The 24,057-nt window shown below is 39.7% G+C and overlaps 1 protein-coding gene across 2 annotated transcripts in view; it reads left to right on the forward strand.

Moving 5' to 3' along the window:
* Positions 1-516: 516 nt before the first annotated feature.
* MAPK11 (mitogen-activated protein kinase 11) overlaps positions 517-24,057 on the forward strand; it is a 70,341-nt gene continuing 46,800 nt past the window's right edge. The window contains exons 1-9 of one of the 2 annotated variants that reach the window (XM_041471480.1): positions 517-764; positions 13,815-13,944; positions 14,867-14,925; positions 15,876-15,987; positions 18,338-18,367; positions 18,502-18,549; positions 20,862-20,976; positions 21,100-21,171; positions 22,810-22,889. In XM_041471480.1, the coding sequence (XP_041327414.1) occupies positions 652-764; positions 13,815-13,944; positions 14,867-14,925; positions 15,876-15,987; positions 18,338-18,367; positions 18,502-18,549; positions 20,862-20,976; positions 21,100-21,171; positions 22,810-22,889 (759 nt within the window). In that variant the 5' untranslated portion in view covers positions 517-651. The remainder of the gene's footprint in view (positions 765-13,814; positions 13,945-14,866; positions 14,926-15,875; positions 15,988-18,337; positions 18,368-18,501; positions 18,550-20,861; positions 20,977-21,099; positions 21,172-22,809; positions 22,890-24,057) is intronic. The other variant, XM_041471481.1, reaches the window with a different exon arrangement.

Consider the following 24,057-nt stretch of genomic DNA (forward strand, 5'->3'; position numbering starts at 1 on the left):
AAATGTTAGGCACCAGAGGACTCCAAGAAAACCCCCGACGTGCCCGGGGCTCCATCAGTGAGCGGGGGCCGCACTGCCCCGCGGTCAATACGCTGGCGCAGGGTCATCGCCGCTGTCACTGCAGCTCGAGCTGGGGAAGGGGGGAGCCTGGCGGGCCCAGAGGGAACTTCAGGTGGCCGTGGCAAAGTAAGAAAGGTGTCAGCAAGGCTTTAGAAAACCTGAGAGACACCGGGCGAAGGGCGGGATGACCGGGTCCGCCCGTCCCCGCAGGGAGCAGAGGCGGCGGCGCGGGCCCTTCCCGCACATTCGGGCAGGGGCGGCCGATGCGGTCAGGCAGCCGCTCCGGTCCGTCACCGCCCCGGCTGCGATGCTCCGGGGCGGGATCGGCGCTTCGCCACTCCCCGCAGCCCCCCGGGTGGCCCCGCGGAAAGACAGCGGGTGCCGCCCCGGGGATCCTGGGCCGCTTCGTCAAGCCCCCCCGCGTCCCCACCCGGGCTCCCCCGGCCCTGGCCGCTGCCCCCACCCCTTCGGCCTCCGCCTTCCCCTCCCCTTCCCCTCCCGGTCCCTCCTCCCCGCCGGCGCCGGCCGTGCAGCCTCGACTGAGGGGCGGCTGCCGCTGCTGCCGCCGCTGCTGCCGGCGGCTCCGGGAAAATGTCCGAGCGCGGCGGCTTCTACCGGCAGGAGCTGAACAAGACGGTGTGGGAGGTGCCCCAGCGCTACCAGAACCTCACCCCCGTCGGCTCCGGCGCCTACGGTTCCGTCTGGTAGGTGCGGGGCGGCGGCGGAGGGCCCGGGAGCCGGCAGGTGCAGCCGGCGGGCGGCGAGGACGGACAATGCGGGCAGGCGGGAGCCCCCGCGCCGCGCCGGGGGTCGTGTGCGGGGAGCGGAGGGGCCGGCGGCGGCGGCGGGGCGGGGGCGTGTCCGCCGGGCGCCCGCCCTCCCGCCGCTGCCCCGGGACCGTCCCCCCGGGCTCCGGGCTGCCGCCGGGCCGCTCCACGGAGCCGCCCCCGGGCCGGCAGCACCGAGTGACCGCCCGCCGCGGGGCCGCTGCCGGCTGGTGCCGCTCCCGCCGGAGGGAGAATTGCCCCGAAGCCGGGAATCCTGCACAGTCATGGCGGTTCCGAGCGGGAAGGACGGGCAGGGGCGGCGGGGCTGGGAAGGACTGTCCGAGCGGGGTCCGCCGCTGGCCGGGACTGCTCCCGGCGGCCGCGGCCCTTCCAGCCGGGCTATAGCGGGACATCCCGGGGCAGCCACGGCGCGGGGAGAGCTCTGTCCGCCGAGACAATGGAGCAGCCCCCGGAGCGGGGCAGGCTGAGGGAGAACACAGGATGCTCACCCGGTGCTTTCGGGGGAGAATCGCAAATTAGGACAGATTGCCGCCCAAGGGCTTCGGTGTCTTAAGGATTTGGAAGGGTTTGCCACATGTTGTCATAAAACGTTTCTCTTTCTTTGATAATTCCTACGTCAGGCTTACACTCTCGGGAACTCCCAGTGCAGGCTGGGCTTTACTTTAGTGTTTGGTGCGCACTTTACTACACTTATAAAAGCTTTGAATCAATTTATGGAAATAATAGTGGCATTTAAGGGGTTTTTGAAAAACAGTCGTGTTGCTTTTGTAAGCTGGGTGAGTGGAAATATGTAAAACAATCAATAATAAATAATCCATGGCCCTTTAAATGCAAGTGCTACTTTAATTTTTTTTTAAATTCATTTAGAACTTTGGTTTTTGCCATGCTCTAAACTAATGCAGTAGTTCTCACTTTTTCTCCACAATCAGATACCAGAGAACATTTATGGAGTTTTGTATTAGTTGCTTCATTCTCTAGCTCTGTGAAATGGCCAAGTGTGCACATAAACTAGAAATTTGCATTTTAAAAAACCTCCAACTATCAGCAGAAACACTCAGAACTGGTGTGAAGTATCTTTGAATTCTTCTCTTTTTTTTTATTATTTCTAATTTATGCTTGCACCAGGGAGGTCTAGGCCAATACCATGTGAGTGTTAATACCTGCCATTGTAGTTAGCATGTGCAAACTATGCCAAGCAGATGTTGGGAATAGTTCCACAACAACTTAATTTATTTACACTATAAAAATCTTAGTTTGTGAAAGAAAAGAGGAGAAAGTAAACTAAGAGCTGGATGGATATACAGTAGCAGAGTAACTACTTTTGTGTTCCAATTAAAACTGCATTTCTGGTTACTTTCCCTATTTATGCTGACATAGTTTTGAGGGAAAGACCTACTTTTCTGAAATTTATAATGAGATGTCAAGAGTTTTGAGCAATTGCAAAGGAAGTGAAAACATGTCATGGTTCACTTGCAGCACAGCTGGTGCTTTGGTTTTTGAAACTGCACAGCCAAGGAAATCCTAGTAATTTTTATCAATTGCAAAGCCTAGGAATGAAGATGTAAAATGGAAACTGGAACATGCTATGAGAAAGGTTTACTCTAAAATAGACATTTAAAAATAGAATATAGCAATAAAACATTGCTCTATATTAATAGCCTTGTTAACATCAATGAAGTATAAACCCAAACAGTAGCTTGAATGTGAGGAAAAGGTATGCATCTCTCTGAGAAAAGCCATCTATTTTTAGAGTCTATTGAATTGATTTTTTTTCTGTCTGTGTGCATGTGCTTTACCCAGGAGACCTACAAGATGCAGCCGTTCCCTTGAGTAATATGCTATATTGCTTCTGCGAATAGTTGTACTCCTATTCAGTAAAATATCTAAAAACATATTCAAGTCTTACAGAAACTCCTAGAATTAAACAAATTCTTAAGTGCTTTGATGAATAGCAGCCAAGGTCCTGAACTACAAACGCTGGCTTTGAAATGAGAAGAGAGTTGTAACAAATATTTTCTACCTCAGTGAAACTCTTTTCTAGGCCTACCCTTTTCTTTTTTAACAGTACATTATTTGTCATAGCCCACAGACTTGGGTAACTGAATTGATAAATGATAATAAGAATATTGTAAATACTTGCATTTAAGCATCTTTTGCTGGCAGCTCAAAACCAATAGAGCAGTTTGTGTCAGGAGGCTGTGTTTTGGCCCAATTTATTGACATTTCTTGTGTCCAGTAGAATTTGTGTTTGAGTAAGTTACAGATGCATCAAATATGCTATGGAGATAGATACTACTGGATTAAAACAGATTCACTTTTAGAGGTATATCTGTACCAAGCACAGTGCTTTCCCATTTGGTGGTTTGGTTTTTTTTTTGTTTGTTTTGCTTTTGTTTTTATTGAGACGTGGAATAGGTAGAAACCCCAAATCTTCCCTTGTATAAAGAGCCATACTGCTTTTGTCACTTTTATAATGACATATCACAAATAACATTTGGTTTTGGAAATCTTCCAAACTCAGCAGACTGCAAAGCAGAGTTGCACCTTAGCATCTATGTGAATCACAGAGAGAACTGTGAGGACTTTCCCTCAAGTAGTTAATCCTGGAAGTATTTTTTATGTTACTCTTGTACCTTAGTTCTGTGTAAAGATTTATTTTGCCTGAATTTTTTCCTATGGCCATTCAAGCTCCTGTATGTTTGATCATTTGCTGCTGTCAGATCTGATTTTTTAAGTTTAGGAAAAAAAGTTTAAAGCCAGGGGTTGGGGAGGTGGGAATGTGTAATTACAAATAAAGTTATCATTGGCATTTTCAACAGTAAGAGTATTTCTCTTTTTTTCTAGGGGTTGAGTTTTATTGGCAATTATCAAATTTACGTGCACAACTGCTTTGGTTTGGGATTGGTTTTTTGGTTTTTTGTGCTATAGCTTTGCCTATCAAGGCAAGTTGTTTTTTTTTTTTTTTTTAGACAATTATTTTAACTTTTTCTCAAGCTAAAATTTGTTTAAATTTAAAGTTTTCTTCAAAAAATGCATTTTTGTTGTCCAGCCTTTATAGTTCAGTTACCTCTCACAGAAGTCAAAGAGCTGGTTCACTCCTAGGGGCCAGGCACCAGACCTGCTAATTGAGAGTTTTGCAGCGTTTAAGTTACATTAAGCCATTTAGATAGGAAGCAAGATACCTTACTTTCACAATGTAGTGTTAATCTACAACTATTTCTTTTCAGTTCTAGAGAAAAGAGACTATGTCTTAGGTCAAACTGAGTTTTAAATTCTTGTTCATTATGGTTCCTCTTTTTAAAATAAGAATTCTGGCTGCGTTTGACTCTTCCAGCTGTGCCAGTGGTATTGTTTATAAACAGGTCCTTTAGCCTGGAGCATCTGTGCTTTCCAGCTGTGTTGCCCTGGTGGTTCCACTGTGGTTTGGTACGTGACCACCTTTTCCTCTGGGAGGTGGCATTGCTACCTGCTTGAGAAAGAGCTTCATCTTTTTAAGAGACTTCTTATTATACCACAAATTATGTAACATGTATAGATTTTTGGTTTCCTGTTCTTTGGATCTTTTTTAAGCCTGTATGCATCTTTTTATGCCAGCTTTTGCAAACTGTCTTCTAACCTATTTAGTCCTATTTTTGCCTGGGAGGGATTGACGGCATTCTGCATCATGCTGTCTCTGATCTCTCCAACAGGTTGTTTGCCATTAGCATATTGCAGGCTCTGTGTTCTGCCTTCTTTGGAAAGAACAGACCTTGCAAGATGAACCAAACTGAGTCCAGAGTTTCTTCACAACCACAGACTCCTGCACTGTTTTCTCAGAGTCTGTTGGCATCAATAGTTCTTACATTCAGTCTCTTTTGATTTTAAGTCTGTGCGATGCCTAACACCAACTCAGGTGACCTAACACATGTTTAAGTAGAGGCCTGCTAAGTAAAAGTGTAGTAGCACAGACCTCAGTTCAAAAAAATCAGGAAAGCAAAGCCTGCCTTTAAGTAATTTACTTAAAGCACTTCCAGCATCCCTCTATCCTGTTAACTTTAAGCACATGCTTAAGATTCATTAAGTTTATGTCCTGGCTAATTTTGGGTAAGAATGGGGGAAGGTGTTTAGGCTACAGTTTTGCTTTGAGGAAGTACAAGTGGAAAAATAGAAGCAGAAGGCTTTAGTCTTGAAGTTTAACCCCTTCTTTCCTGCCATTCACCCCCTTCTGTGCTTCTGGTTAAATGGTACTTGCAAATGTTTTGGGGGCATTAGCTTGCAGTACTGGAACATAGCACTGCTGATACCATCCTTTTCACACTGAGGAACTCTAAGAACATGCCAAGACAACTCAGTATCATGTGAAGGTTTTAAAAGCTGCTATATATTGAATCTAGCTGACAAAGAGAAAAATTCCTTCATCCAAGATTGTGCTTGATGATTTCTGGTTGGTTTTTTTGGTTTTTTTGTTTTGGTTTGGTTTGGGTTTTTTTTTTTTTTTTTTTTTTTGGGGGGTTTTTTTTTTTTTAAGTATCTGTTTAGTTAGCTGTAGTGATACTAAGTGTATGATTTCAACTGTGAGATCAGGTTACTGGCCTTGTGGTGTGTATCACGGTAGCACTGCGTGCTACTTTAAATAGCGAATGCTGAGGTAAACTTTTAGAGTAGTAGTAACACACAACTGCTGTATGTAAACACAGCTGGAAACTGAAGATGGTATAGATCTTTACAGGCTAAATGCACAGTCCCGGGCACATGTGGATTTTCGTGAACTCCCTTTGGACTGCTTTCTGATTAAGTCTTTTGTTTTCAGGATAAATACAGGGGCTGAACTTCATCTTACAAATGGTTATAATTATTGGAAACTTTTCCCACAACATTGTTAAAATACTGCTGTCCAAGATCTGATAGTAGTCGTCTATTTTTGGTATGCAGCATTCAGAAGGAAAGTACTGATGCCTTTCTTTAGTTGTGCAGATATTTACAATGGACCCCTCTAAGCATATTCAAACACTTGCTTGCAAACTGGGATGAAGGCTGATATGAGACCCCAGTCAGAGGTAGGACAGCTCTTAAAAGTCAATATATGTAATAACAATACGTAGAAACAAGGCCTTGAAGGTGAGGTTGCAATGGAGAGGAGAACTAAATAAAAGGGGTTGCGTGGTCAGTGTTACCAATTAGAAGGAGGATCTTTGAAGCAGTATTGCTGGAGTGAATGGATGAAAATAAGCGAAGCAACAAAAAAATGTTGCAGAGTGAAAAAGACCCTCAGAGGAACATAAAGAAATAGCCATTAGAAATAAAAAGCACGGTGGGATTTGCAGCTACAAAGCCAAGGAAGGTCAAGAATTTAGGATTTTTTGTGAAAGGTACATGAAGGAAGACGGAAGGGTGTTTCTGAGCACTGGCTGGGAAGACATCAAATAGGGAGTGTGTTGAGAGTGGTTTTGTGGAAAACTAGGGTGGAATGCAGATTGCTTGTCCTTCCTTTGTCTGGTTTCATCCTGAGTATTTTCCAGCTGTTGGAACAGTGTAGTTAACTGACTTGGGAAAGGAAAGGGAAGCAGGATGGTAATTAGTGGTGTCAAGGTCCCTATTTTAAATGAGAATATCTAATAAGACTTTTAATGAAGGAGGTGTTTGTGGAGAAGGGTGAGAAAGGCTGAGAATTGCTGTGACAGAGATTTCTATGTAGGGTGCTGTCACTAATCTTGTGGAGTATCTTGGGAGCAGATGACATGAGTGTGCATGAGAAGGGTGATAGAGGTGTTTGTAGGAAAGGTGAAGACAATACAAAGTTAAGAAGTGGGGACTTTGTATCGTGCAGGTTTTCTTTCACAGGGAATTCATGAGATCTTTTTTAGAGAATGGGGAGGCTTGGGATGGTAGAGAGATGAGAGGCTTGAGGTGGACCTGTTGTGGCAGAAAGGCAACAAGGGTAATGGAATGGCAGCTTTCTGTGTGGCTGTAAGAATAGCAGAGGGTATTCTCTGCAGTCTCCTCTGTCCTTCAATATATTTTTTAATGATATTTACCTCCCTGACGACATGAGGCAGCAGTGGCATAGCTGCCTCCTTTCCTGTCCTGCCATCAGCCATGATTACAGTTGGGAACATAGTCCCTGTCCCAAAGACCTGAAAGTCTTAGGGCCTGGTAGCTTGCTTCAGTACAGCTTCACAAGGAGCTGTTTGAATTTCAGAACCTATTAGTTGATTCGTACTGAAAATACAATATCTCAGTTCTGCCCATACAGTCGGGAGGGGGGAGGACATTTCAAATCCCTGTGTAACCTGGGAATAAATTGCTACCATTTCATATTTTGGCTGTTTTAGAGAGAGGAAACAGGAAATGTGAAGGAGAAGTGGGGGGAGGAATAGGAAAAAGAAGGACAAAATGTGAGATTTTGTCTGTATGGATTTGTTTAATGTTTTTGAAAGCACTGATATTTTTCATGTTAAACTTTATATCCAGATTAACTGCAAGCATTTCTAGCTGAAGCTTCAAAGCCCACAATATATAGCTACCACCCTCCTGGTTTTTTTTTTTTTTTTTTTTTTTTTTTTTTTAATACTGAATGGAACACATTTGTCACTAGCAGTGTACTGGTTTAGTGGCAGCTGACTGATACTCTTGTTTACTTACTGACATTGGGCTTAGGCTATGTAGAATGCATGATTGTTTTAGTATCCATGAGCTGGTTGCACATGCTGAGGAAACCAACAGCTTATGACCCCAACCTTCTGTACGTTTTTTTCACAAACATGATTTTAAATACATCATTCCCACTGATATAAGCTGTGCTGTCTGTAGCTTCACCTAAAAAAGTGTGACTGCTCCTCAGTAAAGTTATTTAAATGTTTAAGTCACTGTGGAGGCACAGGAGACAGATCAAAAAATAAAATATGGCTTGTGTATTCAGAGGCCGATACAGCACTTTTATGATCATGTTCCATTGAATGAGAACTGTGATGTATTCACATAAACATGCAGAGAGTGATTATTTTTTAGTAATTTCAATGTCTGCTTAAAACAATAAAAACAACATACTTTTATGTTGGTTATAGAAATATTATGTTGCATATGTAAGAGATATTTGTGGGTTTATGTTTAGATTTAGGGGTAAATTAATCTGAGATAATTAACAGTCATTGTACTAAAACCAAAACTATTGATGCTACTGCTCAGCATGGTGTGTTGGAATAATATCCAAGTGGGGAATGTAATTTTTGCACTACAATAACCTGTCATCATCAAGCAAGTGGGTTTTTTTGTCTAACGAGAAGATTAACATGTAGTTTCAGAGCTTCCCATTACATCCTCATGCTGTTTTTTCTTGCCACCATCTAATTTTTCCTTATAGTTTCCTTTTGATGCACATATATGTTGTGATTTGTGCAGTTTAGCAAACAAACCTTACAGCTAGCTCTTAGGGAGTGAAAATCACCAACATCAACTTGCAAAACAGTAACAAAACTGTTACATAAAAAGAAACAAATTAACCATTTCCTGGGTTTACTTTACTGCCTAACTTAAAATGGCTTTGGGTAGCTGTTTTCTCTTCTCTTGCTTCGCTGCCCATAGCTGATACGGTCCACTTGCTGGTATTGGATGGATGTTGTGTGTGCTTTTTTCATGGCTACTTCATATCTCAATAAAAAGTAGATTTTTATTTAAATTAAAAATAAATTTTAAAATTTTGTTTTAAAGAAGAAGAACAAGATAGGTTAAACCTAGAAGACAAAGCTCACAAACTAAACCTTGCAAATAAAAAATAAAATCAATGTTGTTCATGTGACAACTTTCTTTCACTTACATGACATTTATGAGAAGTGCAAAAAAGGGTTGTTATTCATTGTAGTTCTCGGAGCCCAAATTGAATGAAATTACTAGAAAATGTCCCAGGGCAGAGTTCCGGTGGTTCCTCTTTTCTATCTTACTTGACAGTGCTTGGTGCCATAAGGGCTGCCTCCATGAGTGAAGAGATTCTCTGAGTGTTGACCCTTCTTCAGTTCTTTCCCTTTCAATACCTGCTCACATAGACCCTTCCGCTGCTATTTGTTTTTCTCAATAACTTAGGATCTTCCAAATTAAGATGGCATCTGTTCACAAGGAAGTTCATGTCACCTCCAGTGAAAGGAATCAGTGGGTGCTTGAAAGGGTGTTGAGGTTTGCAGATAAGAATTCAAAATTGTGAACCTGTACTTTGAGCATGAATTGTATTTTTGGGTTTTTCTTTCTTTTTGTTGTCTTTCTCTTAACAGTTACATATAATGGGGAATTTTTGCATGTTTTGGAGGAATGTGACCCAGTGAAGGAAAGAAATTCATGCTGCAGTGAAAGAAAAAAAATAGAATCCTGGAACAATATGGGGAAACACCAGACCTGGTGTCACTGTCACATGTGCTGTGTCCAGCATTCTCTCCAAGTTTTGGTATAGTGTGTCCAGCCAGTTGTCAAACTTCTGATGATGTAGAGGTAACAGCCTTGCAAGCTGAGACACTGAATTATATTTTTAAAAAATCTGAAAAGTGAGTCTTCTGATTTTTGCACCTAACCCCAAATCAGTTGCTTAGATTGTATATACCTAAATAATTTGTACAGCTGTAATGCTGAAAGACTTTGTAGACAGTCAAAATCTTGTGGTTGTCCAGAGTGATGGGATGGAATATTGATAGGGATGGAATATTGTCTGACATGGGAGACCCACAGCAAACAGAAATGTTGCCGGAGACCCCACACTGGCAGCATGTGCAACCAGCTTTGGGTCACGCCTGCATTCTACATCAGCTACATCTGAGCTGGCTCCAGGAATGAAGAGAACTCATAGGCTGGATGCTGCATTCAGGATGAACTTTTTCCAGGCACTGTGGGTAGTGCTGTGCCCAGCTAGTAAGCTTCTCTGAGCCCAAAACATTAGGCGTTTCAGGGACTGGCTGTAGTTCAAGGGGACCAGCTGATCCCAGGAAGGGTTCTTCCTGCATTGAATACTGGAGTTTGCTAAATGGGGTACAAGGTGGCTCCATGTGTGGTTTTAAGATCAGGCTCCTACAAACAGCCCTCCAGCTGCTGAAGTAAATTTGATCCCAAAGACTAAGTAGCCACGGGTGAATAGTGTGCTTCTAGTCCCAAAATCCCCGAGGGTCTGAGCAGGCTGCACACATGAATGGCCCGTCTGTCCAGTTTTACTGCTCTGCAACCAGAGGATAAACTCTGTGGATACTAGGGAAATTACTGTATGTACAGCCATAGTTGTAAACATCAGCTACCAAAATCCATATCTCATCAAAAGTTAAAATGTTATCTTGAGGCTTGAAGGTTATCTTGAGGTTAAAATCCCATGCTTTCTGCCTCTTGAGTTTTTGGACTGCAGTAGCTTCCTATGTTCAAACTTTTCTCTGAAATCTTAAGAACTGGGAAAATGTGCACATAACTAAAAATTGGTATTTCATCTAGTGGAACTTCAATAGAATTATTAAATATAGGAGTTGACAACACTGAAAAGGTGAGACTAATTTAAGCAATGATTGAAAATCACACTAAACCAAAGTCTCTAATCTGTGTGAAAATGATGCCATCCCAGCAGAGTAATGGCTTTTTTATCCTTGATCTTGAAAAGGAGAGACAGCAAAAAATGTGTCATAACTCTGATGGGTTCTGGGTCAAGAGTGATCATATCTGAAAAAGCTATTGCTGTGATTGTTACAAAGTTGTTTCTTTTTAACTAAAAAGATAGGGGTAATTCTATTGCTTTCTAAATTATGATAGAAAGTCTGTCTAAAGTAGTGTTATTTGGCATTATGATTAAATTTTATTATATTTTGTTTCAATTGTTAACTTGTTCTTATATCAACACATAAAGTTTACTTTTTCTTTCTGAGGTGGAGGTGGAGAGGGGTGAGCAGGCAGCAGTGTCACACTCAGTTGCCAGCTGTGGTTAAACCATGACAATAGGCCTCTAACCCTTTTCATTCCTGTAGAATCAAAATAGTTAACAGCATGGGTTTTGGGTTTGCTTAAAAAGCAATTTTCAGTCATTTTAGTCATGCTTGTTACAGGCCCCCGAGGAAGGATTTACAGGTACCAAGCACAGGTGTACCTGTAATTTTGCTTTGACTGGAACCAGAGATGTCCTCTCCAGGGACTGCTCTGAAAGCTGAACATTCATCGGGAAATCACAAAGAAAGGGAAGCAACTCACCCTGCCACCTAATAATTTACCCAGTGGCTGATGAGGGATTCAGGGGAACCAGATTGTAGCTATGATGATACAATAGCAAGACAGAAAGTTCTAGTCTAAAAATATGATCACAGAGGCAGTAGCAGAGATCACATATGCAAGTCCTCCTTGAATATGACAAACAAGACAGTTCAAACAACATGAAACATATTTTTGAATGCTTTACTGTTAATAAATTGAATTATGATGATGGTAAACCAGGCAAGGAAGGAGTCTAAAGGCATTAGCTCTGACCATGATTTCGTTCAGTTAGTTGAGGTGGAAGCATTCATTTAAATCAAGTCAGTCCCTGGCCTGTGCAGCTTCAATTCACGATTTCCTCTTGGAGGTCTCAGGAATCAACTTTCCTTTCCATTTTCGCTTTTCCCTTTTCCTCCTCTCTCCTTATGTGATTCCATCTTTGGTCTAAAAAGCTGCTGTCATAAGAATTGCTGAAGATAAAAAATTGTGCTTTGTACCATCTGAAAGCTTTGCAGCCTTGAGTCATAAAGAAGATAAAAAGCAATTCATCTTAAAGACCAGTGTTTTTTAAACCACTGATACCCACATTTGAACTTAGAATTGGGATGAGAGTGATGTTTATCACGATAACGGGCTTAAAATCTAATTCTTCCTAGCCTTCCTCTATAATGTGTACAGTATTTCACAGACTGGTGCAGGCATGAGTGGGAAGGCTTGTGAATTACCAGAAAAGCTGAGATGTTAAGCAAACTGCTGTTTTGAGCAAGGTTATTTATTTACCTGGATAAACATTTCCTTTCCCCCCAAAATTGGAAAGACTGTACTCAGTGTGCATTTGGGAGACTTGGCAGTGTTCTCCAGTGTTGTCCATTTGTTGCCCATGGCTAAAGACAGGGAAATTACATCTAATCTTTGTTATATTAGAAGCTAAGCATTGGCTTCCTTTTTATTTCTTTAGATTTATTTGTGCAACCTTAATGTTTTCCTTGTGGCTGGTCATGTGGAATTTAAGATATTTCTGTTGTCAGTTTTTCTCACACTGTTCATTCCTTGAGCTGCTCCATATAATTAAGCCTCGTATCCTGAATAATTCTGTCCCTGTCCCACTGTTGGAACGAGTTTCTCTGTTGTATCCCTTCCATCCACTCATCAGAGTGATACCAGTCTTCTTCTTTCTATGCATTCTTTCTTCTGCCCAGGAAATGCCCTTTCTGAGGTGCTCAGCAAAACCACAGCACTCTACACCTTTAAGACTTGCCAGAAGATCAGCTTCTGTGATGCTTGCAAAAAAATAGCTAAGTAATCTGCTTATCTATGTCATTTATCTCATGAGTGACTCCCTCCTTCCATACAGCCTGCAGGAAACTTGTTAATTAAATCTACTTGCTTCTATTCTGTCTTTATGAAATTCTGGATTGGCCTCATGGAGGTTGGTTTAATTTTAGGATAATCACCTTTTGGATACCACTGTTCTTCCTGCATGTTGATTGTATCCTTTGTTTCTTCTGATTAGAAACACCAGCTTATCCTGCAGATAGAGGCTTTGCTCTTCACTTGGCTCTTTGTGACTTTAGCATAGCACCAGATATGTGTCAGAGTCCACCTATTTGCAGCTGATTTTAGGCTCTGTGTATTAGTTCGGAAGCTACTCCAGGCACCATCAGTGTTTTTTGTCTCTAGAAGGTGTGTTCTACAATGATTTGTGGGAGTGTTTAAAACACTGTGGAGAAGTTAATAGCATTTTATGTGACTGCTGACTGTTGACATTCTACTCCATGCCTTTTTCATGTTGTTTAATTTTTGTGGTTGTAATTCAAAAAAAGTTCTGTAATAAGATAAATATGTGGGAAGGCTCTTGATTTGTTAGCACTCTCTAGCAAGTACACGTAGTGTTATCCACTCCTTAAACTGAGAATTTCTAGGTATTTTAATTTAACACAATTACTTAATAAGTAAGAGTAACAACTGAAAGAAATTTTTTTCTTCTTAAGAGGAGGTTACAGAGTCTTTTTATAATTGTACTATGTAGTGTCATGAAGTAATACATACAGGGATCATTTTGATCCCTGTGCTACATATCAGACATCATTTATTTGTGGCTTGTGCTTGTCGTGTTTCTAATGCCCAAAAAAAAGAGTGGGTCTCCCTTGCTTGCAAATATTGACTATATATTTAGTGTCCTCTTCAGCACGGCACCTCCATCTGTGGGATGTTAAGCACATGCTGTGGATATGTGGGCTGGAGTATAAGACGTGCCCATTCCTCACTTGTTGGGAAAGGCATGGGCATGGTTATGTCAGCATCCTAACTGGATACCAGTTTGGTGACATTATTGTCTATCAAGCTAATGGTTACATAATAATTAATATTCATGGATACAAAGGCAGTGCTCCTCTAATTAGTGAAGGTTCCAATTTGCTCAGTAAAAACAAACTTCAATTTGAATCCCCATATTCCCTACGAGCCCTGCCTTGGAGCTGGAGGCTGGAGCTGCACAAATAGAGCTAATTGTCTGGTTACTTTTCCTGCCATTTGGGGAAAGGGCTGCCTGGGGATGAGTGCTGAACAGTACCAGAAGCATTAGTAATTTGCTAGATGGAAAATACTCGGGAGTTACTGCTCGGGAGTTACTGCTGACTAGCGCCCCGGCTGCAGTCCCTGAGTAGAAGGTGAAAGAGGGCAAAGAAGGGGTAAGAGCCCTCAGGAGACTACAAGTTCCTTCAGCGAACTGGTGGAGAGCTTTGCTGTAGAACATGCCATCATTGTGGACTTTTTCTTTCCCTCTTTCAGCTCAGCTTATGATACCAAAACAAGACAGAAGGTGGCAGTGAAAAAGCTTTCAAGACCTTTTCAATCACTTATCCATGCCCGGAGGACCTACCGGGAGCTTCGGCTCCTTAAGCACATGAAGCATGAGAATGTAAGTGGAGTGAGTTCTTCCCTTTGGATTTCCATTACAAAGTTTACAATATAGGCTTAATTTCACTTAGGTACAATCTTTTTCAAGAAGGTATATGCAACTGTCTAGCTACCCAAGACAGCTGGACATAGCCACTTTGGTGTTGTGAAGTCACTGGACTTCAGAAGCTTTCAGTAACATGCTGCATTTTTATTTTAAAAATACCTAATTAAATCTTGAAGGGGAGGTTAAAGAAACTCAAAACAAGTCATCGTACTCTTCTCTAAAAAGGTAATAAAACTATTCTATTCTCTACTGTTGAGACATCTTGAAACATCAGCCCAGGAAAAAAAAAGACCCCACACCTCAAACCTGCGTTTACTGAGTGTGGATTCTGTTGAGAAATTAAAGGCAGATTAGACTTGTTGCAATTGACAACAGTGTAATAGCTGAATGGAAGACAGTAGACCTTCAGATCTCACATAACTAAGTACTGGTCTAAGTTTATGTGGTAAACAGTTGATTTCAGTGGAGAGTCCACTTGCTTAAAGGTAGCTTGATGACTTGAAGCCTGAAGAAAGTAGGGTTGATTGAAAAATATAAAGAGAAAAATAAAAAATAACAAAAACAGGCCAAGAAAACTCATGAAGGTGTGCATAATCTAAAGTATAACAATTGTATAAGGCATGTGTCAGCTTTTCTGTGATAAGACATTACTTCTGCCTTTATTTTTTTTTTACTCTTTTTAATTAAGATTATGATTAACATAGATGAGGTGATACCTTTATAGATCACCTACTATGGCAGTTTTCAGTATGACCATATGTCATATTTTTGTAAGTTTCATCCCAAAAATGTTGAACACTGTCAATACAAATCACATGTTGCTTTACAGGTTTGTAAACATAAAATGCCACTTCCTTCCCCTTCTTTCACCTTACAGGTTATAGGACTGCTTGATGTTTTTACACCTGCAACATCAATAGAAAACTTTAACGAAGTGTAAGTAAAATTTTTTAAATCATTCTGACTAGTTACTAAGTAAGTGAATACTACTCTGCTTTTAAAAAGGAAGAACATACATTTCTAAAAGACTTTCATGCTACATAAATGCCAATAAACTTAAAACTTTTTCAGTTCAATTGTGTGTTTGTAAACTGTAGATTATTTATTCATACATAGATGGCAGAGTTCAGGAATGCAGGAAAGTATTCTGTTAGTTAACTGAGACAAGGTAAATTTAGGCTAGACTCCTGGCTAACCTAAAACTAAGTATATTTTGATGTGACTCAAACATATGATTTATGCTGACTTCCTTTTGGTTTACATAACTGTATAAGCACTTATCAATTTAGCAGAAGAAATAGTAATTAACATGTTTTTGTCTCCATGGAAATTAGTCACCAAACCCCTTTGACTCTGGGGCAAAATTACACAAATGGGAATTGGGTATGACGGATGCATGCTTTTGTTCCAGCACTGTATTTGGAAAAGAATCAATGTTTCTGCAAAATTTGTCAAAAAATAAAACTTCCAGTGGGAACAGAGAGGAAAGTTACACAAAACACTCTTATTTCTGCCAGTCTAATATTACTCTCCATTGTCAGATATTCCAGGGCCTTGCAGGTCCTGTAGTTTTGGAGGCTCAGGCTGCCACTTTGATGTTGGGTGAGGCTTCCTCTTCATCAAAAAATATGTTGCATATATCACTGCTGTAGTGTGTCATGGAGAAAACGGAGATAAAACTTCTAATATACTGCAAGGATTGTTCTTTTTAATTATATTGTCTCATAGTAGTGATTGCATTATTAGAACTCACAGCTGATATAAAGGATATAAAATCTGTTAATAGACAGTGGAAAAGGAGCCTACATGGCCTGTGTGAATATTCTTCTAGAATTTACATTCTGCCATTCTGTGTTGGTTTTTTTCCCACTTCTGTATTTTCACAGATATCTTGTGACAAATTTAATGGGTGCTGACCTGAATAACATTGTGAAGTGCCAGAAGTTAACGGATGATCATATACAGTTTCTCATCTATCAGTTACTTCGAGGTCTTAAGGTACTGTCTGAGTTCCGGAATCCAAATGTTGTGGTAATGAGTCAGCAATCTAAATGTTGTAAGGACTGGTTGGTTGCAATGAGCATACTTAAACACTTTTTTTTAATGTCTTAAAAGTGCACAAATATTAGCAATCATTTCAGAAATTATCGGATAATTTTTCTAACCAGAAATAAACCCCCAAGCCTACCAATGTTTACATGCACAATACATGTGAATACTCCCCTTGAAAGTTAACTTAGATCAGTGTCTATTTCAGTTCCTATTGCAGGGCAATAACATGCTATATAGTGTCTCAAAAATTCTGAAGAATATGAAATGGATAAAGAACAATATGGAAAGTAACTCACATTTTGCTTTGAAAGACATGAGCCACTTTGAAAAACCACAGTCCTGATTTTTGTAGAGAGTGTCACATGGGTGAAGAGATAACCAGGTTAGCTGAGTCCTTTGGGAAATATCGGGGATTAGAAATTTACCCCAGCAATGTACGATGCTGCACACAAACACTTTGGATTTAGTCTGCCCCTGTAAACTCATTATTTCCTTTGATCACATCAGTAAAATTTATACACTTTAATAGCACAGGCGATTGGCAATGAATCTAAAGCAAAATTTTCTTCCAAAAGAATCAAAATATGTATCATTTTGCTGATGTTTAATATGTAAGTGTCTATAAACAGAAGATGTAGGTAATGCTTCCCGTTACTAGGTGCTAAGCTTTTTCTCAGACCATTATGGATTTTCCCCAGATAAAAGCAAACAGAAGAGAGAGGTCAGCAGCTTTACTTGCCAACTTAACAGTAATTGATATTTTAGACATGGAAAATAATACGTGTTTGAAAGCAAGCCATGGTAAATACTGGCTCTGAAATATACTTATTACATGATTTTCAGCAAGTCACCTTGTGCCTGAGACAGTAATTCTTATTCACGCATGCAGGTTCCATCACTTTAAGTACAGATTTTAGTGAATAAAAATTGCACAACTGAGCCCTTAATTGCTTTGTCTCATTTGCGTGAGTTAATAGCTTAGTTAGAAAGATGGATTCTGGCATTAATTATCCTGCTTGTGGTTTTGAATGTAAGTCTATGTTGTGTCAAAGCTAAATAATAGTAGAATTGTGCTCTAAGTGAATATTAATTTCAGAAATGCACTCAGGTGCATTTCTGGCTCTGTTTCAAAGGGGAGAGGTTGCTGGTGGCTCCTCTCTTCTGGAATTGAAATTCTTATGAAATTCTCATTTCTCATTTGCAAAAGAACATTTGATCCTGTGTATGACTGCTTGGGGGCACCAGGAGGGGCTGCTGTGGTTGTCTCAGCAGAGCAGGGACATGGTTCCTTCTGTTTATAGCAGTGTTTTGACTTCCTCTTCATTCAGCTGCTTGCACTGAGGAACATTAAGAGGTGGCCCTGCCTTCTGATAAACAGTTCTTAGGTCTGGAACATGAGGAATGACCTTGTGTTCTCTTTGGGTTTTCCCAGTTGCTATAGAGGTTTTGTGTATAATCCCTTCTCCTAAAAAAGGTGAATTCACCTCTAGAGAACAGAAGGTTTTCAAGGCCCTGCTCATGCTGGTTGGTACGATCATAGGTAAACTTGCTAGTTAATCCTATCTAGAGAGCAATAGGCAATGACAGAGTAAGCTGTTCTATTTTTTTTTTTTTAATGTTTTATGTAAACCTCTAGAGAACAGAAGGTTTTCAAGGCCCTGCTCATGCTGGTTGGTACCATCATAGGTAAACTTGCTGTTAATCCTAACTAGAGAGCAATAGGCAAGTAAGCTGTTCTATTTTTTTTTTTTTTTAATGTTTTATGTATAATAGCAGACACACAAAATAATCACTGAAATACCACTTTGAAAGTGGACCTGAAGTAATGCTGTGGCTTAGGTGGGTATTTTGGTCACTGACCTGTCCCAGAGTGCAGGTGTGGCTGCTTTCACCCACATCAGTGTTTACAGTATATGTTTACATCATGTAGGAGTCAACCATGCTGCTCCCCAGGCCACTGATTTCACTAGCCACTAGCTGATCAACATCCAGGGAGGGCTGGAGCAAATTCCAAATTGGTAAGAGACTTCATACAGACAAATCACTGTGAGTGCTGCCTTTCATGGTAGAATCTAGTCTTCATGATTACCTTTCTTGAAATATCCAGTTCTGGATAAGACAAAACAGGGAGGTTTTGAAGTTTGACATACCTCTGATCAGTAAACATGGTATGACGTAAGTATTTTCTGTATATAAAACAGTCAGTCTCAGAAGCAAAAACACAAGACAAGTGGCTTTGACCTCCCTTCACCTCTAACTTCAAATCTTACCCTTTTTGTTTTGTTTTGTTTCACAGTATATTCACTCAGCTGGAATCATCCATCGGGTGAGTTCAGTCTTTGAGGTAATGAAAATGAATGGAATGTGTCCCTCTGTGCATCAGATGTGTTACTAAGACATAGTTAGAATATATTTTAAAAGGCTGAAGTAGTACTTGACTAACTCTGTGTTCTGCTACAGGACCTGAAGCCCAGTAACCTAGCTGTTAATGAAGACTGTGAATTGAGGGTGGGTATCATGCTGTTGTCACAAAGAGTGTTGTAAAATCTCTCAATATGACAGTTTTCTAAGAAAATATTAGTTACCATTTTTATGGCTCATTCCACTAATTTCAACTGTTTGCTACTTGCCCGTTTCTGTGAACATGTGTTTTCTCCCAAATGTTAATTTAATATGAATACAAATATCTTTGCAAAATCCCTGTGTACCCCACAGATAGTACATAGAAAATAGCATGGCCCCTGTGATATCTGTCTGCATCTGCCATGTACAGATGAAGCCTTGTAAACAACTTTCATTTTTGTATCTATAGAACGTACAAGCTAAATTAAATAATGGTGGCAACAAATATGCCGGTATTACCAGTTACAGGCAGTAAGACAAACAAACAAAAAAACCCAACCCACCAAAAAGAACCCTATAATCCTTGCTTTCCAAATGCTATTTTGATGCACACCTCTATATAAATACAACTCTTGGTGTGTCTGTGTGATATGATACTACATAGTAAGCATGAGACTCTGGAGAAGGAAAAGATGTCATGTCGCTTTCTAAGCCTTTAAGTTTGAGAAGTTAAACATTTCTCCATGACAGCCAGAAACGTCTTTATTTCTGTTTCTAAGACTCTGATGTAATCACTTTATCCCAGCTGCAAGGGAAAAGACTCCAAATACTACAAGATCAGCAAAAAGCCACAATAATGAGTAAGAGCAGTGCAGTTAGGTTCTTGCACTAATCCGGATCTGTGGTGAAAAAGCGTAGTTCCTGTTTGATTCAGTGACACTTGCAGATGCTCAGCAAGTTTCATGATTATCTCTTTAATGTCTTCATGCATGTATGTTCAGCATCTGTGAAATTTTGTGGGTCATCTGTGTTTGATCATGTACTCCAAAATATGTACTGTATTTTTGTACCGGAAGTAAAGGAGACTTTTAATGTTTTTTTCTATTATAATGAAAGCTGTGCAGCTCCCTGTCTAGTGTTTGTTACACTGCTCTCTGTTTTGTTTATATTTATAGCATTACTTCCTCAAATTATTTTTAATAGGACAAACTAGTGGATATTTCCAAGTACTAACAAAAAGGAAATAGAAGCAAAAAGAAGGAAAGTGTGTGTGTGTGTGTGTGTGTGCGCGCATGCACATTTGGTGGAAGGGATCAGCTGTTAAGCAAGAATATTGCCAAAATCATTATAAAAATAAGGGCATTAGTGTTTGAGTTTCATGCCATTATTTGTGCTTTTTTGCTTCATGCATTTTTCTTCACTTACTTAAGAATTAAATTCTGCTTTTAAACTATACTGGAAGTAAAGATGTTAATTATTTATATATTAATATTTTTCTTTAGGCTTTTTATATCTTTTAATTGGATTATAACTGAGGAATTTTGAATTATGCTCTTGAAATTTTCTTATATCCTGTGAAAAGGATTAGCCATCAGCTTAATAAATAATCCTGGATCTCAAAACAGGAGATACTCAATGGTCTTACTCACATTTCTATGTGAAGAGATGCTGGCTAGCTCAGGTGACTGGCAGCAGCACTGAGGCTCAGATGGTACCCTTTCAAGGCAGTCTCTCTTAGAGCTAGGGTCCATAATCAGTGGGACATAGACTAACCAGAGAATAGAACAGAAAGCAAGGAAATGAGCTGAGAAAGTTCAGTTGAAATAACTTCCCATCACTGTAAACTTAGCAAGGGAAAGCATCTGGAGGGGAACACTTTGTGATCAAGCTTCTGTGTACATAAACAGAACTCCTTTCTTGGTTTTGGTGGGCAAGTTCTACTGAAAACAAATGGGGTGTGATTTAAATTTACATTGTTACACAGGATATACGTTTCTCACCTAGTGGCATTGGGATAATGTGTAATTTGAGTAGATGCTTAGGCATAAGAAAATTAGACAACAGAAATTCTGCACGTTTGTGAACAGCTTATTTGGTCTTTAAATGACCATTGGCAGTTGCTGTTAGCATTTTACACAAATACTCCCAGCTGATAATAATATTTCATTTTTTTATAGCAACAGTGTTTATTTTTAGTAAATTAATGCCAGTGGAAAATTGAACCCAAGGCAAAATATAAAGTCTGCCTTGGAGTACAAAGCACCAGATTCATTACAGTGGAAATATCTTTATGCAGCACCAGAGGCTGCATGGATACAGCAGGGAGAGCAGAGGAGCTCATCTGCAGAGTGCTGCTGTTTTACTTCACTGATAGTGAGGGACTACAGAAAACTCAGTAATGAGTAATGGGAAAATCAGGACCTATAACAAAACTGAAAGGGGTTTTTAAAAATTATTATTTTATTTTTATTCTGTAGATTTTAGACTTTGGTTTAGCTCGTCAAACTGATGATGAAATGACTGGATATGTTGCAACAAGATGGTACAGAGCTCCAGAAATTATGTTAAACTGGATGCACTACAATCAAACAGGTAAACTGTGAAGGCTTGTATTTTGCTACAGCTGGATGTAGTGTTAGTTTTAAACCAAGAAGCAGCTGTGTTTAAGGATCTCTTTGATTCATTGTGCACATTTCTGTCTCTGTTTTTTGGCAGTTGACATATGGTCAGTTGGATGTATCATGGCAGAGCTATTGAAGGGAAAGGCTCTATTTCCAGGAAATGATTGTATCCTTCATATAAAACTTAAAATAGAACTAAAAAAATACTCTCTTATTCTTCCTTTTGTTTTTTCCTAAGGACTTGAGTGTTTCTATGGACATGGTTTTGAGGTAACATACTTGTAAAAGAATAAATAATTTGCTAATCTTTCAGTTCAGTGTATATTCAGTATTCAGTTCAGTGTAACTGAATATGAGACCCACTGGTAGGATAAAAACCAGTAACAGATGTTCTTAAACAACAAGAAGTTACATTTATTCTTTTGTGTATTTGTATTTAAATAATAACCTAGTTACAACAAGGTAGATTTCTTCCATGTGTGGATCTTATTGAAATAACATACACTAAAACTGAAGCTGAGTAAAGGCATCATTTTTTCGTCAGCTAATATGATTTAACAAAATAAAACTGGTTTTAGGCTGAAAGTTCCAGAAAATGCAGATGAGTTAACTTTTAAATAATAAGTGAATTAATAGCTCTATTGTGTCCTGTTATATTAAATAAGCCAGTAGTTCCAGAAATGCCACAGGAGCAACAAAGCCCTTTCTTTTCTGCAGCACTGTGCTGTAGTCCCTGATAGAGCATCAGGGATTTCCACTGGCATTTCCTGTGCTGGCAGGAGCAAAAAAGAGATGTTTCTGAGGAGAGCAGTAAAATAATAAAAGAAAACTGAAGAAAAACACATAATAAGGAATGAGGAAACAACTGCATCAAGGTTTTATTATGAGAAACAAGAGTACATTCTTCTGTACTGAATTTTTATATTTCTTGCTACTCTGAAACCCCTCCAAAAACAAACACTTCTGCTAATACTCAGCTGTTGGTGGGTGCAAAGCATTATGACATTAGAATTGTCTGAAATAATCTTAAGAGAGCTGAGACCAAGTCTCCCCACTCACCTTTCTCTTGTGCTCAGCATCATTAGGCTCTATTGTAACCACAGGCATTCTCCAGGTATATCATCATCAGGAGATTATGTGTGCTCAGACTGTGTGTTTGAACAAATACATGTGGTATTTGAACAAATCAGTATAAATAGTTCACAAGAAATAAGATTTTTTTTTGTTGTTGTTATAAAATATTGTCTGCAACTCTATGATTATATCAATTTAAATAAAGCTGTAAAATAATCTTGAGTCTTTATAAAAAATGTAATATACTTTACAGGTCCTAGGTGAAAATGAAAAATTAACATTTTCAAAGGTCTTAATCTTGAGACATATATAAAACAAATTTTTAAAGATACCAAATGATAACTTTTCACTTGCCAGTCTTCAGATGAGTAATTTAGGCCTATGAGCCTAAAATAGCCTATCCTATTAAACTGATCTTCAGAAATCTCTCAGATCACTGAAACATAAATATGCTATTAATATTAAGCTGAAGAATATATTAAATTGGGAACTAGGACAGAAAAGTAGTATTTTTCATGCAGCTGACATACCTGACAAGTTAATATAGTACAGCAGAGAATTTGGTACTCCAGGACTAGGCTTAAGCAGGTATGAATTGATATCCTTCCATGAGCTATGGTGGAATTGTCTTGCTGAATGGTTTTAAGCATCATAGTTGTATGCATGGAAGCTCATTGCTTGTCTGAACCCAGAAGGACTGTGTGCTGGTCATTTCCCTGAAATTATGCAGATATCGATCAACTGAAGAGAATAATGGAAGTTGTGGGCACGCCCAGTTCAGAACTTCTGAAGAAGATATCATCAGAACATGTGAGTTCACAGCTTCATTCAGTTAACTGACTCTCTGTCATCCCTTCTCTGACTGGCATTTATGTCACTGCCTGTGTTACATGGACACTGATTTTGAAATGAGCAAATACCTTAAAGTTATCTCTAGTTTTTGCTGCTAGAATGCCACCATTCAAAAAATATGCTTTTGGAGGCATCCAGATGCCTTGACTGTCACCTGGATAAATTTTGATACTTGTTCTTATGTACTCAGTTTTTGCAAAGTTAAGAAATTAGTCCTGGTGATCTTTTAAAGTGTTTATAATTAAATTAGTCTTATAATTTAAAAAATTAAAACTGGTGCTCAGCTCAGAGCATTATATTGTTGCTATTAAATCTGTAGCAATAATATAACAGTATAATTTGTATGCTGTCCATTGTTGTAAGGTTTCTAAACAGAGATGTATCCAAATCAGAAAATGTGCTTTGCATGAGTGCTCTATTTAGTTCCCTAATTTGAAAATCATATTTATTCATCTTTCTAAGTGCTTGCGTGAGGTCCAATTTCTTGATAATATTCGTAGTTGAGTGGGCTTTTTAACTTTCCATGTGACTTCTTCAAATAGTAATCTAGTAAATGACCAATTTCCACTTAAAAGCTTCATTGTAAGCAGTAACTGTGGATAGCCAGCTGAGGAATGAGATGTAGTATTGTTTGATAAAGGCAGGTGATGGGCACAGGGTCAGAGTTCAGATAAACACCAGCACACAGATACCTCCTAAGCTGCAGCTGTTTTCTTAAACCTCTTCTGTACACACCTCAGACTAATACCAGTGGCTATTTCTCAGCTTGTGTATGTATTGATGGGTTTCCTTTGACCTTACTAATGAATACACTAGTGGGTTAAGTAATCAGGAGCAGTAGGAGAGCCAGAGCAACCCTGTATTTCTGGATGGTCCAAACATAATGAAACCTCATCATTGCAGGCCAATACACAGTCCCAGAGTTTTGAGTACCCGGTGCCTAGGAATGGCTGGGGCAGGAGGCTAACTAAGCATCCATCCTTTTGCCAGAGACTTCATCAACCACCAAATCTCAGACTGTGCTGTCCTAAGCATAGGTCCTTGCATAGTCTCATGGGTCCTTTTGTAGCCTTCATGTGCTGTTAAGATCCTACAGGTTTTGCTGTAACACATTCTCAGTAGTGTA

Source organism: Pyrgilauda ruficollis, unplaced genomic scaffold (genome assembly GCF_017590135.1).
Source record: "Pyrgilauda ruficollis isolate IOZ18807 unplaced genomic scaffold, ASM1759013v1 scaffold27, whole genome shotgun sequence".
Classification (NCBI taxonomy): Eukaryota; Metazoa; Chordata; class Aves; order Passeriformes; family Passeridae; genus Pyrgilauda; species Pyrgilauda ruficollis.